Source organism: Prionailurus viverrinus, chromosome B3, assembly GCF_022837055.1.
Source record: "Prionailurus viverrinus isolate Anna chromosome B3, UM_Priviv_1.0, whole genome shotgun sequence".
Taxonomy (NCBI): Eukaryota; Metazoa; Chordata; class Mammalia; order Carnivora; family Felidae; genus Prionailurus; species Prionailurus viverrinus.
Window position 1 is genome coordinate 23,329,387 of NC_062566.1, and position 17,176 is coordinate 23,346,562.

The 17,176-nt window shown below is 38.2% G+C and overlaps 1 protein-coding gene across 5 annotated transcripts in view; it reads right to left on the reverse strand.

The window, feature by feature from the left end:
- HERC2 (HECT and RLD domain containing E3 ubiquitin protein ligase 2) overlaps positions 1-17,176 on the reverse strand; it is a 284,479-nt gene that overhangs the window by 190,103 nt on the left and 77,200 nt on the right. For all 5 annotated transcript variants that reach the window (XM_047861969.1, XM_047861966.1, XM_047861967.1 and 2 more), the window contains 6 exons: positions 16,686-16,874; positions 15,927-16,078; positions 13,753-13,910; positions 13,550-13,663; positions 6,256-6,507; positions 1,072-1,265 (listed from right to left, as the gene is read on the reverse strand). In XM_047861969.1, coding sequence (XP_047717925.1) covers positions 1,072-1,265; positions 6,256-6,507; positions 13,550-13,663; positions 13,753-13,910; positions 15,927-16,078; positions 16,686-16,874 — 1,059 coding nt within the window. The remainder of the gene's footprint in view (positions 1-1,071; positions 1,266-6,255; positions 6,508-13,549; positions 13,664-13,752; positions 13,911-15,926; positions 16,079-16,685; positions 16,875-17,176) is intronic.

Genomic DNA, 17,176 nt, shown 5'->3' on the forward strand with positions numbered 1-17,176 from the left:
TCTGTAATGAAAGAGAATATATTACTACAGACCCCAAAGACTTCAAAAGGTTAGTAAAAGAATACTAAGGAAATCTTTACACACAAAACTCAGACATCTTAGATGAAATGGAACAACTCCTTGAGTGCCACAAATCAGTTAAACCTACTCAAGAAGAAACACTCTGACTAGTTCTGTATCTATTAAAGAAACAATTTTTACATAAAAATCTTTTGAGAAAGAAATTTCCTGGCTCAGATGGATTCACCAAAGAAAAAAAAATTTAAAAAAGAAATAACACTAACTCTACACAATCCCTTCTAGAAAACAGAAGAGAAAGGAACACTTTCCAACACTTTTTATGAGACCAGTTTTACCCTGATAAAAAGACACACAGTATAAAACCACAAACCAATTATCTCTGATGACCATCAGCAGAAAAATCCTCAACAATACATTAGCAAATCAAATAAAGCAATATATAAGAAAAAATAATACACCATAACCAAGTGGGGTTTATCTCAGAAATGCAAGGTTTGCTTAATATTTGAAAATCAATTAACATAGTCTACCATATAAACAGACTAAAGAAGGAAAACTACATGATCATATCATTTGAGAATAAAAATCTATCTGACAAAATTCAGCATCTATTCAGTATTAAAAAAAAAAAAACTCTCAAAAAAGTAGGAGTTAAAGGAAATTTCCTTAATCTGACACAAGGCATCTACTAAAAAAAAAAATCCTACAGTTAACATCCTAGCTAATAGTGAAAGACTAAATGCTTTCCCGCTACAAACAGGAACAAGGATGTGCCCTCTTACCACTCTTCAACATCATATTGGAAGTCTTGGCCAGTGCAATAAGGCAAGGGAAAGAAATACAGAAAAAAGATGAAATAAAACTGTGTCTATGTTTCTGAAGAAAACTCCAGGGAATTGACACAAAACTCCTAGAACTAATAAGTGAGTTTAGTACAACTACAGGATATAAGAACAACACACACAAGTCAATGGTATTTCAATATCCTAGCAATGAGGGATGGGCAACCAAAATTCTACAAAATATCTAACCAAACTATCTACTCAGTACCTGAGCAGGTCCACAGGCAATTCCAACTATGTGTTTGGTATCCAGTCCTGGCAGTGCAGCAGGTTCTGGTTTGGTCACACGCAAGGTGTCAAAGTGCTGACACTGGTCGTTGCTGCCCCAGCTATGGACCTCACTGTCCTCAGTCAGAGCCAGGCAGTGGGTGGAGCCTGCAGCCACATCAATTACCTTCTTCCCTAAGAGGAAAGATACAACACAGCTTCACACCTGACTTCTGTTGTAGATCATTCAGGTCAGAAGGTATTTAATGTCAACTTCTAAAGGCTAATTCATTGCTTTAATACTATGCATAATTCATCTGCTTCATGTATGTTATTAAAACCCCTGTTATGGTTTACTAACTACAATTTATTAAGACCTGCAGCCTGAAAATTAAACAATGTTAAGGTATGAAAAGGATCTGTTACCTTTTTTTTTTTTTTTAATGTTTATTCATTTTTGAGAGAGAAAGGGCCTGAGTGGGAGAGGGGCAGAGAGAGGGAGACACAGAATCCAAAGCAGGCTCTAGGCTCTGAGCTATCAGCACAGAGCCCAACACAGGGCTCAAACACACAAACTGCGAGATCCTGACCTGAGCCACAGTCGGACACTCAACTGACTGAGCCACCCAGGCACCCCAGAGCTGTTATTTTTTTCCTCCATATTCAGTTTTTCATTCAGAAAGAGATAAGTGTATTTTTAATTAATCATTAAATCGTATTCTCCTGTCCCAAGATATAATCATGCAAAGTATATCTTTTTTCCTTTCTATTTTTAGAACATTTTAGGATCACAGCAAAATTGAGGAAAAATGCAGAGATTTCCCATATACTCTCCACCCCATGTATAGCCTCCCCTATTATCAAGTATTCACTTTTATTTGCATGTGAATGTTTAATTGTTCCAACACCATTTGTTGAAAAACTCACCTTTGCTTCATTGTATTGCCCTGGCTCCCTTCTCAAAGATCAATTAACTATATTTATGTGGGTCTATTTCTGAGCTCTCTACTTTGTTTCAATGATCAATTTGTCTATACTGTAATCAGTGTCATACTGTCCTGATTACTGTAGCTTTATATTAAGTTTTGAAGCTGCATAGTGTCAGTCCTCCAACCTGTTCTTGTCCTTCAATACTGTGTTAGCTATTCTAGATCTGTTGCCTCTCCACATAAAACTTAGAATCAGTCTGTCAATACCAATACAATAACTTGCTCAGATTTTGATGGAGATTGCATTAAATCTATAGATCAAGCTGTAAAGAACTGACAATATTCAGTCTTCCTATCCATGAACAAAGAATATCTCTCAATTTATTAGTTCTCCTTTGATTTCATTCATCAGTTACATAGTTTTCCTCATATGGCTCTTGTACTTACTTTGTCAGAGTTATACCTATTTATTTCATTTCCTTACTACTAATGTGAATGATATTATGTATTTATTTCAAATTCCACTTCTTAATTGTTGACATATAAAAAAACAAGACTTTGGTATATTAACTTTGTATCCTACAACTCTGCTATAACCATTTATTACTTCCAGCTTTTTTGTTAATTCTTTCAGATATTCTACATAGACTTTTATGTCATCTGTGAACAAACAGTTTTATTTCTTCCTTCTCAATCTGCATTCCTTTACTATCCTTTCATTGTCTTACTGCATTAGCTAGAACTTCCAGCATGGTTCTGAAAAGAGATGATGGTGAGATGAGACATCTTTTCCTTGTACCTGATCTTAGTGGGAAGGATTCAAGTTTCTTACCATTAGGTATAATGTTAGCTGTAGGATTTTTATAGATATTCTTTATCAAGTTAAGGAAGTTCTCTCCATTCCTGGTTTGTTGAGAGTTTTTAGTAGGAATAGGCATTGAATTTTATCAAATGTTTTTTTCTGCATCTATTGATATGATCATGTGATTTTTCTTATCCCTCTCTTCATTTGATGGATTACATTGATTTTTGGATGCTGAATTAGCCAATCTTGCATATGCAGAATAAACTCAACTTAGTGGTGATATATAATTCTTTCTATATATTGTTGAATTTGATTCGTTAATATTTCATTGAAGATTTTTGCATCTATATTCATGAGAGATGTTGGTCTGTAATTTTTTTATACATGTCTTTGGCTTTGATATTAGGGTGGTGCTGGCCTCACAGAATGAGTTAATAAGTATTCCCTTTGCTTCTCTCCTCTGAAACAGAGATTATAGAGAATTGGTATAATTTCTCCCTTCTTCCTTAAATGTTTGGTAGAATTCACCAGTAAATGCATCTGGGCCTCACGCTTTCTGAAAGTTATCAATTATTGACTCAATTTAATAGATATAGGCCGATTCAGTTTGTCTATTTCTTCTTGTATGAGTTTTGGCAAATTGTGTCTTTTAAAGAATTGGTTCATTTCATCTACATTACAAAATATGGGGGCATAGAGTTGTTCTTAGTATTCCTTTATCATCTTTATAAAGTTCAAAGGATCTGTAGTATGTCTTCTCTCTCATTTCTCATCATACAGTGTTTGCCTTTCTCTGTCTAACCTATTTACTTAGCATAATGCCCTCAAGGTCCATCCATGTTAACACAAATTGAAGAATTACCTTCTTTTCCGTGGCTGAATAATATTCCATTATACTGCATTTTCTTTATCCACTCATCTATCAATGGACACTTAGGTTGTTTCCATATCTTGGTTACTATGAATAATGCTGCAATGAACAGGAGGATGCAGGTACCTTTTTGAGTTAGCATATTTATTTCCTTCAGATAAATACTCAGAAGTGGAACAGGTGGATCACATGGTAGTTGGTTTTTTTGTTTGTTTGTTTAATTTTTGAAAAGCCTCCTTACTGTTTTCCACAGTGGCTGTACCAATTTACATTCCCATCAACAGTGCACAAGAGTTTCTTTTCCTCCACATCCTCACCAACACTAGTTATTTCTTATCTTTTTGATAATAGCCGTTCAAACAGGTATGAGGTGATATCTCACTGTGGTTTTGATCTGCATTTACCCTGAAGATTACTGACATTGAGTACTTTTTCATATACCTGATGGCTATCTATAAGCCACCTTTGGAAAAATGTCTACTCAGATCCTCTGCCCAATTTTTCAACAAATTGGTTTTGGAGCAGGTTTTGTTTTGTTTTGTTGCTATTGAATTGTATGAGTCCTTTATATATTTTGGATATTAATCCTTTATCCCATATATGATTTACAAATATTTCCCCCATTCTGTAGGTTGCCTTTTCATTTTGTTGATGGTTTCCTCTCCTGAACACAAAGATTACTAACTTTAGATCTTTCTTCTTTTATAATACATGAATTCAGTGCTATAAATATCTTTCTAAGCACTGCTTTCACAGCATCCCACAAATTTTGGTAAGTTGTTTTCATTTTCATTTAGTTCAAAATATTTTAAAATTTCTCTTGAGAGTTTTTTGTTTGACCATGTGTTATTTGGAAGTTTAGTGTTTATTTTTTAATATTTTTTTAATGTTTATCTATTTTTGAGAGAAACAGTGTGTGAGTATGCACAAGCAGGAGAGAGAGAGGAAGACAGAGAATCCCAAGTGGGCTCTGAGCTGACAGCAGACAGCCCAATGTGGGGCTGGAGCCCACAAACCGTGAGATCATGACCTGAGCCAGTCAGATGCTTAACTGACTTAGCAACCCCGGCACCCTGGAAGTTTATCTCCATGTACTTGGGGACATTTCAGCTATCTTTTATTTTTAGTTTAATTATATTGTAGTCTGACAGCAGACATTGTTTGATCTCCCTTCTTTTAAATATGTTAAGGGGTGTTTTATAGCCTACATTGTGGGCTATCCTGATGAATATCAAAGTACCCTCTTCATTAAGGAAGTTTTCTAAGACAAAAATCTCTTTTTTCTAAAGTCAAATAATACATTTTTCCTATTTAAACAGTGTTATGCAAGTATTATATTTTTGCTTAATAGTAAGTCTAACATGACCAGCACAAGGAATGTCTTCAGAAATGTCAAGAGAAAAAATAATTCAGCTGCAAAATTCTACTAGAGTAAGGAGAACAATTCTAAGAGCCTATGATAAGTTAACAACCAAAATGTACCAAAAATTATTTAAATATTTTCATGATAAGCTCTCTCTGTATCTAATAAATGTTGCTGAGGAAGCATATTTCTTTAGCTAAATGAAAAAAATATAAACAAGAAAGGCTAACAAAATTTAAACATAGCTCCATAATATAAACCAACTGTATTACCCTACAACTTATCTCAGAAACTTAGAAAATAATAGACACCATAAAACCTTGTCATCAGGAAAGAAACTAGCAAGTCCTATGTAAAAGTCTCCCTTTAAACTCCCTTGACAAAAAAGCAAAAACATAAAGTAGGATCCAGCACAGAGATCCAACAAACTTCATCCCTCATGCCAAACACAGGCCAAGGGTTGTTTCTATGAATAAAGCCGTTAACATAGCCAGGACCATTTGTTTACATATTGTCCATGGCTACTTTTGGGGTACAAAAGCAGAAAAAGAGTAGTTGAGACATACAGTGTATGGTACTCAAAGCTAAAATACTTATGGTCTAGGTCCTTTAGGAAAACAGTCTGCTCACCCCTTAGATAAAGCACTACAAGCCCCACCTGATAAACCTATCACCAACCTCTCCCACACTTCAGAAGGCACCTGCCAAAGCACACCTACATGCCTGGGCTCCCATTCTATCTAGAATGCATGCTAGATGCCCTTGAAACCAAATAAGCAGGATTCACCTATCAAGGATAATTTCAAATGAGACCACTCTAGGCACACCAATCCTATCTCCTCCCACTGTGCTCCCACAGCACTATATACACCCGTCATCTTAGCAATGTCTACAGTATAACTACAGGTGACCTCACCAACAGAAGTTAATCTCACTAAGGCCAGCTTACATAGTGATGAATAGATGCCTGGCACCAATATTTGTAAAACTGAACGAATTTCAAAATAAATCTGGTGAGAATAATTCTACACCATTTTTAAATAGAAACAAAACCATTTTCCATTTATAATCTATACCTATAAAAATGTGGGTAAAAGCCTTCTAATGATGAGTTAATTCGTGAAATAGTAGGTAAATAAAGGAAAGACCTACAAACTTTAAAAGATTACTAAAGAAAAAGCTTCAAAAGGTTTTAAAAGTTTTCATTTTGCACTTACCTTGCAAGCCTTCCAAGAGTTTGGGATAACGAACATGTTCCTCTGTTCCATGCCCGAGTCTCTGATTGTCACCTTTTCCCCATGAATAAACCTGGCCATCTTTCGTCAAAGCGATAGAAAACTGACTTCCACATCGGACTTTCACAACATCCAAGTCTTGAAGCTTTTCAATAAGCTTTGGTGTTTTGCAGCCGTCACTACCACCTCTGCCCAATTTTCCATAGTCACCATCTCCCCAAGACCACACCTGACCTAAAAAATACAAATATATTTAAGTAAAAATAACTGTACATCTTAATGCAACTTCTAAGTGGCTGAAAATACTCAATATAACCAATAACATAAATCTAGACTTATATATATAGTATATTAACTATAATAACAATAACCAGGTGACCGCTTACCAAATGAAATCTAGTTTATACTTCAGGTTGATATAGAAGCAATAGGAAAAGGAAAGCTGGGTGTGGTTTTTTGTTTTTGTTTTTAGCTAAAAGAATAAAGTCCTGACTCTTCCTAGTTTGTGCTCAATGACTGGGTTCAGTTCAACCAAGTAGTGAAAACAGAACAAAAGACCCACTGCCTCTATAAAATACTATAACTGGACCCATTGAACACAGCTGTAGTTTCCTGACCACTCTCTCTCAAGTCTGCCTGCACACTGTTCCTGTCATGCTGACCACAAGTCAACTGCAGGACGGCATTTCTTTCTAATAATGTTTGTGAGTATAATCTAATTAAATATTATATAAAGCAATAAATTACAAAAATGTGTTTGTTTTATATTTACTCTGATAATTTGCAAAAAGTCAATAAATATGAATTATTAAAAAAGAAACCTGCTAAATTAGGTGCAGGTGAAAACTGTAGAAAAGAAATGAGAAGAAATATAAAAGAAGAAATTACATCGCTCCATAAGTGACTAAGTTTTTTTTTCTTTTTTTTTTTAAAGAGAGAGCACACGAGCAGGGAAGAGAGGTAGTAGAGGATGAGGGGAAGAGAGACACAGAGAGAGAGAGAGACACAGAATCTTAAGCAGGCTCCACACTCAGTGCAGAGCTCAATTTCACAACCATGAGATTGTGACCTGAACCAAAATCAAGAGTTGGACAATCAACCGACTGAGCCACCCAGACACTCCTCCATTCTGTTTTAAATAATCTAAAGATCAGCAAATTTTTAAAAATATTTTTTAATGTTTATTTATTTATTTTGAGAGAGACAGCAGGGGAGGGGCAGAGAGAGGGAGAGAGAGAATCCCAAGCAGACTCCACACTGCCAGCAAAGAGCTCGATGCAGGGCTCAATCCCACAAACGATGAAATCATGACCTAAGCCAAAATCAAGAGTCGAATGCTTAACTAGCTGAACAACCTAGGCGCCCCAGCAAACTTTCTGTTAGGGCTCAGAAGGTAAGTATTTTTAGGCTTTGTGGGCAATGTGGTCTCTGTTACAATTATCTAATTGTTCCCCTGTCATAGGAAAGCAGCCACAGATAATACATAAGCAAGGTGGCATTACAATATCAGTCTATTTGCAAAAACAGTCAATCCCTGATCTAAAACTGTATATGATACACTAGCAGGTGGTCAGTGAAAGAAACATAGCAATGTTCAACTCAGCAGACCCATACACAATTATCAAAGAATGTGCATATACTACATGCCTTGCAAAATGCCTGTTGTTCACATAGCCCAGCCCACAATTCCCACTTTCTCCAATTTTTTTCAGTGAGCCTGTCATCCAGGACCAGACCGAACAGAGAAGCAGGCTTCTACTAAACCAGTCTTCTCAAAGAATAGTAATATACCAGGGACATTTCCCTTTATAACACCCGCACCAAAGAAACACCAGTGGGAGGTAAACAGCATGCACAGTTTCCAATCAAGGCAATTTAGTCAACACTTTACACAGTTTTATTTATGTAGCAGTTTCACACTAAGAATTCAAGAACAAGCCCTAATAAAGCTTACTTAAGAAAAAACTTCCTTGTTAAGAGTTTTATAACATATTATCAATCACTCAACAATGGACACTTAAAACCAAGACGTCAAACTGAAAGCTTCATGCCAGAAGAGAACTTTCAGATGACTGATGAGACCATTTTTCTCTAAGACTCATAGAAGCAGAAGAAAGATGACTCTATGCCTATCCTTTAGTGGGAATAGGTGTGGGGCGAGGAGGGGCCCTATGTGGACATGAAGATGACTGAAATTATTTTTGTCCTCTTACTAAAGAAATTCCCAGAAGTAAGTCAATTCCCAATCTGCCATTCAACTTCTGCAGGAGAGGGGAGACAGGCTCCCCAGCTGATTTTGACAGATCACCATGATTCTGAGGACAGACCCTCACAACATTAACAAATAACAGTTTAAAATATCAATCTAATTCTAACCGTTAAACCTAATAAATATATGCTCAAAAAAAGCAAAATGAGTACAGTCTCACTAATGAAGACAAATACAAAAGTAAAATCAAAAACAAGCCAACAATGTACCTTTGTACTCTGAATCCACACAGACAAAAGCAGGATTCACCATAGGGAATCAAAGATAGCTAGACATTAAGAAACATAATAACCAGAAACAATTCATAATGTCAATTATTCTACTGTAACTCTCATTTTATATTAAAAAATAAAATCCCTAGGGGTGCCTGGGTACCTTAGCCAGTTGAGCATACGACTTCACCTTAGGTCACAGTCTCCCATTTCGTGAGTTTGAACCCCGCATCAGGCTCTGGGCTAACAGCTCAGAGCCTGGAGCCTGCTTGGGATTCTGTATCTCTCTCTTTCTCTCTCTATCCCCCGCCTCTACTCATGGTCTGCCTTTCTCTGTCTCTCAGAAATAAATAAGGTTTTCCCAAACAAACAAAAACTGAAGGAATTCATCACCACTAAACCAGCCCTACAAGAGATCCTAAGGGGGATTCTGTGAGTGAAATGTTGCAAAGACCACAAAGTACCAGAGACATCACTGCAAGCATGAAACCCACACACATCACAATGACTCTAAACCCGTATCTTTCAATAACAACACTGAATGTAAATGGACTAAATGCTCCAACCAAAAGACACAGGGTATCAGAATGGACAATGAAACAAGACCCATCTATTCTCTGTCTATAAGAGACTCATTTTAGACCTGAGGACACCTTCAGATTGAAAGTGAGGGGATGGAGAACTATCTATCATGCTACTGGAAGTCAAAAGAAAGCTGGAGTGGCCATACTTATATCAGACAAACTAGACTTTAAATTTAAGGCTGTAACAAGAGATGAAGAAGGGCATTATATAATTACAGGGTCTATCCATCAGGAAGAACTAACGATTATAAATGTCTACGCGCCGAATACGGGAGCCCCCAAATATATAAAACAGTTAATCACAAACATAAGCAACCTTATTGATAAGAATGTGGTAATTGCAGGGGACTTTAATACCCCACTTACAGGAATGGAGAGATCATGTAGACACAGGATCAATAAAGAAACAAGGGTCCTGAATGATACATTGGATCAGATGGACTTGACAGATATATTTAGAACTCTGCATCCCAAAGCAACAGAATATACTTTCTTCTCGAGTGCGCATGGAACATTCTCCAAGATAGATCACATACTGACTGGGTCACAAAACAGCCCTTCATAAGTATACAAGAAGTGAGATCATACCATGCACACTTTCAGACCACAGTGCTATGAAAGTTGAAATCAACCACAGGAAAAAGCCTGGAAAACCTCCAAAAGCATGGAGGTTAAAGAACACCCGACTAAAGAATGAATGGGTCAACCAGGCACTTAGAGAAGAAATTTAAAAATATATGGAAACAAATCAAAATGAAAATACAACAGTCCAAACGCTTTGGGATGCAGCAAAGGCAGTCCTGAGAGGAAGATACATTGCAATCCAGGCCTATCTCAAGAAACAAAATCCCAAATACAAAATCTAACAGCACACCTAAAGGAAATAGAAGCAGAACAGCAAAGACACCCCAAACCCAGCAGAAGAAGAGAAATAATAAAGATCAGAGCAGAAATAAACAATATAGAATCTAAAAAAAAACTGTAGAGCAGATCAATGAAACCACGAGTTGTTTTTTTTTGAAAAAATAAACAAAATTGATAAACCTCTAGCCAGGCTTCTCACAAAGAAAAGGGAGAGGACCCAAATAGATAAAGTCATGAATGCAAATGGAATTAGTACAACCAATCCCTCAGAAATGCAAGCAATTATCAGGGAATACTATGAAAAATTATATGCCAACAAACTGGACAACCTGGAAGAAATGGACACATTCCTAAGCACCCACACACTTCCAAAACTCAAACAGGAAGAAATAGAAAACTTGAACAGACCCATAACCAGCGAAAAAATTGAATCAGTTATCAAAAACCTCCCAACAAATAAGAGCCCAGGACCAGATGGCTTCCCAGGGGAATTCTACCAAACATTTACAGCAGAGGTAATACCTATCCTTCTCAAGCTGTTCCAAAAAATAGAAAGGGAAGGAAAACTTCCAGACTCATTCTATGAAGCCAGCATTACTTTGATTCCCAAACCAGACAGAGACCCAGCAAAAAAAGAGAACTACAGGCCAATATCCCTGATGAATATGGACGCAAAAATTCTCAATCAGATACTAGCAAATCGAATTCAACAGCATATAAAAAGAATTATTCACCATGATCAAGTGGGATTCATTCCTGGGCTGCAGGACTGGTTCAACACTCACAAATCAATCAACGTGATACATCACATTAATAAAAGAAAAGATAAGAACCATATGATCCTGTCAATCGATGCAGAAAAAGCATTTGACCAAGTTCAGCATCCTTTCTTAATAAAAACCCTCAAGAAAGTCGGCATAGAAGGAATATACTTAAACATCATAAAAGCCATTTATGAAAAGCCCACAGCTAACATCATCCTCAATGGGGAAAAACTGACAGCTTTCCCCCCGAGACCAGGAACACGACAGGGATGTCCACTCTCACCGCTGCTGTTTCACATAGTGTTGGAAGTGCTAGCATCAGCAATCAGACAACAAAAGGAAATCAAAGGCATCAAAATTGGCAAAGATGAAGTCAAGCTTTTGCTTTTTGCAGATGACATGATATTATACATGGAAAACCCGACAGACTCCACCAAAAGTCTTCTAGAACTGATACATGAATTCAGCAAAGTCACAGGATGCAAAATTAATGTACAGAAATCAGCTGCATTCTTATACACTAATAATGAAGCAACAGAAAGCCAAAGAAACTGACCCCATTCACAATTGCACCAAGAATCATAAAATACCTAGGAATAAACCTAACCAAAGATGTAAAAGATCTGTGTGCTGAAAACTATAGAAAGCCTTATGAAGGAAATCGAAGAAGATACAAGGAAATGGAAAAACATTCCGTGCTCATGGATTGGAAGAATAAATATTGCTAAAATGTCAATACTACCCAAAGCTATCTACACATTCAATGCAATCCCAATCAAAATTGCACCAGCATTCTTCCTGAAGCTAGAACAAGCAATCCTAAAATTTGTGTGGAACCACAAAAGACCCCGAATAGCCAAAGTAATATTGAAGAAGACGACGACCAAAGCGGGAGGCATCACAATCCCAAACTGTAGCCTCTACTACAAAGCTGCAGTCATCAGGACAGCATGGTATTGGCACAAAAACAGACACACAGACCAATGGAATAGAATAGAGACTCCAGAACTGGATCCACAAAAGTATGGCCAACTAATCTTTGACAAAGCAGGGAAGAACATCCAATCAAAAAAAGACAGTCTCTTTAACAAATGGTGCTGGGAGAACTGGACAGCAACATGCCGAAGAATGAAACCAGACCACTTTCTTACACCATTCTCAAAAATAAACTCAAAATAGATGAAGGACCTGAATGTGAGACAGGAAACCATCAAAACCCTAGAGGAGAAAGCAGGAAAATACCTCTCTGACCTCAGCCACAGCAATTTCTTACTTGACACATCTCCAAAGGCAAGGGAATTAAAAGCAAATATGAACTATTGGGACCTCATGAAGATAAAAAGCTTCTGCACTGCAAAGGAAACAATCAACAAAACTAAAAGGCAACTGACGGAATGGGAAAAGATATTTGCAGAGGACATATGGGACAAAGGGCTAGTATCCAAAATCTGTAAAGAACTCACTAAACTCCACACCCAAAAAACAAATAATCCAGTGAAGAAATGGGCAGAAAACATGAAGAGACACTTTTCTGAAGAAGACATCCAGATGGCCAACAGGCACATGAAAAGATGCTCAATGTCACTCCTCATCAGGGAAATGCAAATCAAAACCGCACTCAGATACCGCCTCATGCCAGTCAGAGTAGCTATAAGGAACAAATCAGGAGACTATAGATGCTGGCGAGGATGTGGAGAAACAGGAACCCTCTTGCACTGTTGGTGGGAATGCAAACTGGTGCAGCCGCTCTGGAAAACAGTGTGGAGGTTCCTCAAAAAATTAAAAATAGATCTACCCTATGACCCAGAAACAGCACTGCTAGGAATTTACCCACGGGATACAGGAGTGCTGATGCGTGGGGGCACTTGTATCCCAATGTTTATAGCAGCACTTTCAATAATAGCCAAATTATGGAAAGAGCCTAAATGTCCATCAACTGATGAATGGATAAAGAATTTGTGGTTTATATACACAATGGAATACCACTTGGCAATGAGAAAGAATGAAATCTGGCCTTTTGTAGCAACATGGATGGAACTGGAGAGTGTTATGCTAAGTGAAATAAGTCATACAGAAAGACAGATACCGTATGTTTTCACTCTTGTGGATCCTGAGAAACTTAACAGAAGACTATGGGGGAAGGGAAGGAAAAAAAACAGAGAGGGAAGGAGGCAAACCATAAGACTCTTAAAAACTGAGAATAAACTGAGGGTTGATGGGGGGTGGGAGGGAGGGGAAAGTGGTATGGGCATTGAGGAGGGCACCTGTTGGGATGAGCACTGGGTGTTGTTTGGAAACCAATTTGACAATAAATTTCATATTTAAAAAAAATTTTTTTTAATAAAAAAATAAATAAAATGCCCAAATAGTTAGGATGTATCTGCTAATTAGCAGTTTTGGGCCACAGAAATTAAAAGTCTTATAACTTCTGGACCTCTGCCAAGGACCCAGAGGTGCACACCACTTAAAAATGGACAAAGGGGCAACCATATGAGGTGCACTCTATTCCAAAGCTTACTCCCTCTAGGAAAGCGGCACTCCTCATCCTGAGAACCTGCCCAGGGCAGCATGAGTACTGCATACCATTCTCTGTCACGGCCAGGGTTTGAGCGTCCCCGCTCCCGCATGCCACATCAATGACCTTCAATCCTTTAAGCCCAGCTACCAGCACTGGGATGGCCTCGTCTTCACTGGAGCCTTCAAACAGATAGGAATATCATTAATGTAAGTCCCTCCAAAGAGAAAACCTCCCACCACATGCTCGAGCCAGCTCACAGCAAATGTACCATGGCCTAGTCGGCCGTAGTTCCCTCGGCCCCAGGTGTACAGCTCCCCCTCGGCAGTGATGGCTGCACTATATGTGCTTCCACATGCGATGTGCACCACATGCTTCCCAGCCTGCTTTCCAGAGAAAGCAGAGATCACCTTAGGCTCTTCCAAAGGCCTGTGGAGAGAATGGGAACAAATATGAATGTCCTTCTAAGCATGTCCTATTAGTGTTAGCAAAGAAAATAACTATCAGAATAAACTATCAGAGTGCCAAGACAGTTTGGCCTTTCAACTGTCTTATGAAATAATTAAGGAACACAGAATTCAAACACGTAACATTTCCATGATTGTGTGTTAATTGGGTACCCAATGCCAAGCATGACATCCAGCAGTAATATCAAAACAGTGTTAAAGACTCATACAATCAAGTCCAGAGCAGCTTTGTTCACAATGGTCCAAAACAGTGGCCCATCCATAAACAGATCACTCAGCAACAGGGACAAAGCAAGTACTGACACGCCCAACAACTTGGCTGAAGCTTAGGAACTCTGCTAAGTGAAGGGGCCAGAAACAAAATACCATATAGTGACAGAGGGCAGACAAGTGGTTGACAGGAACTGGAGGTAGAGAGCAGGAGTTGACTGCAAAGGATCCAAAGAAAATAGCAGGGGCAATGGAAATAATTTGTGTCTCAGTTATGGTGCATTTGCTGAAATTCATTAAACTGTTCTCTTAAAATTGATGGATTTGTAAACCTCATACAGATGGCTAAAATTTACACATTTGTTAAATAAATGAGGAGGGAATGAAGGAGCAAGGTTTACTAATCACACTCCAAATTATATTTTACAACTGAAAAATAGGAGGCAGTAAGAATTCAGCAGGTAGAGGCCTTACTAGTTGGCTCTTCACTTTCAAAACTAGAAAAATACCTTATGCTTTCAATCCATAACATGTTCACTGTGATTGTTAACACCTACTCTAGCCTCTCCAAAAACATGGTATACTAACTTTGTGACCCACTATTCTGCAAAATAAATAAATACACACAGAGGCAGGGGCACATACAGGCACAGGGAGAGCTGAACAACCCTATTCTGATACCATTTCTCCCTCCTGTTCAGCTCAAGTTTCAATCTCCCAAAGTTTCTCTCCAACTCCTAGCATCTAGCACTTAACCTCAACTGAGTATTATTTTATTACAAGGTAGCTTTTTTTTTTTTTGTAATTTAGTCCAAATTACAACTAGCATACTGGAAGTAAAAACTAATGCCTCCACCCTGTATCTCCATCCTTTCAACCTATGAGCCCTGCCCATCTCATCCCTTTCAGTCTGAGAATAACAATTCTAAATTCTGTAGTTATCATTCCTTTGTTTCTCACCATCGTTTTACCACACTTTTCTGAATCCTGACAATACTGCCAAGTTTGGAATATTTCTGCTGAATGCTAACACTCAATACACATTGCTCAGCTTTTTTCATGGCTTGGGATTCTACCCAGGGATGTCCAACTCCATCCCATTGCAGTGAGAACAGGCCAGACTCCTCTCAACAGTGCTGTTCATGCCTCTGACCCCCTTCAAGTGCATCTTCAATTTTAATCAAATGCCCAAGTTTTGCTTCACTAGGCTCCACTCAAACCAGCAATATATAAAAGTGTTCCCACCACTCTGTGGCAGCTATGGGTACTCTCCATTTTCACAACAATGCATTTAGAACAATCATTTTGTTTTATTCCTGGTCTCTCACAATAATCAAAAGCTTCTACAAAATAGGACATTAAGAAATATTTTTGTACCTATGAAAATGAAATGGCTCAAGGAAAGGAGGATCTTATTTGATAGACACATGTTGAAGTGTTTGTGAATGAAGAAACAAGTAGCGTGGGATTTGCTTTAGAAAATTCCACAGTGTGAGGTGTGCCATGTATAGTTAAAACAGGAGTGACAAAAGCTGGAAGCATTCCATCTGAGAGAGAAGAACACGAAGGCCAATTGATGTCATCTTCTGTGCTGTGGGCAGAACTCCCATAGCATCACCCAGGGGCTGACACATCTTGATTGCTTTCTCCACCCTAGCCCTAAATGTCAGAGCAACTGGAACACCCATTCACACTCCTTTTCCACCCTATTTTGGATACAGTAACTCAAAAGAAGAGCAAGTCAATTACAAGAATGGGCCATACATACACAGTGTCCCCATGGCCCAACCGTCCTCCATCCCCACAGCCCCAGGAGTACACCTCTCCGGTGGCTGCCAGAGCCAGGTAGTGGTGACCATCAGAATGGGCAGCAATCTTTACAATGTTTCTGGAGGCAAGACCCTGGACCAGCTGTGGGGCCTAAAAGGGTAAAAATAGGAAGAAAATTAGTAAGCAGTCCAAGGACAATGAAAACAGCATGACTCTTCTCACGCATCTTATTTTAACAAACACTCCTGGAACTGAAAGAACATGAGCCTATGGAGACTGCCAGCCAACTGTCTAGATGCCCTGCCCACTACCAACAGAAGAGTGGGCAGCCTCTAAGAGCTCTGTGACATTACTAGGCCACCTCCACACAATGAAAACTCAACAACCCCAGGTAAAGAGCACCTTTCTTTAATAGGAACATGTACTATCTGACAAGGCCCAATTTCCTCAGATTATCTGATACTGCCTCACCCCCAAAGTCAATTGAGTTTACACATAGAAAGTTAGTTTAAAAATGGGATTCATAATGGGCAATAAGTGTTACTATAAGGAGCTCCTGATCTTAACAATTAAGAAATTCTGCCCCAAGATTTTGGCAACAATTATGATTGAGATTATTAAATAAAACTAATAAAATACACTGAACAGAGGTTTCCAAATCTTCAGAAATCAAATGACTTAAAGACTAGACACCTCTGTAGCTCCTGTAGTAGAAAACCACCCACCAAGGAAAGCAATCTGGGCCCAGAACACCCACCAGTGTGTCACTGTTGTAGGCCTGCGTGTACACACGGCCATTCCTTGACAAGATCAGGAAGCGCTTCTCAGCACAGGCAATTTGCGTGACTCCCAGATTGGCAAGTCCTTCACACTGAATTGGACCAATCACATTGGCATAGTATTTCCATCCTATTAACCCCCATCCTATGACCTCTTGCAATGATCCCTGTAAGATAACAAAGTAAACATTTTGTTTAGAGTGGCAAGAAAATTTCTTTCTTAGTCAAAAAAAGAATAATTTATGCTAAGAGTAACACAGAGATACTGTGGGATAAAAACAAAGCAAGTAAAGAAAGGAGATGATCCAAAACATCAAAATAACTCAAAACATCCATATTACCTCAGTTACAGGTAAGATCAAGCATGATTTTCCACAGCACTTCATCTTAACAGAGCCCATTAAAAAGTAATACAAGTAAAAAAAAAAAAAAAACAGTAATACAAGTAAACCTTAAACAAATGCTCAAA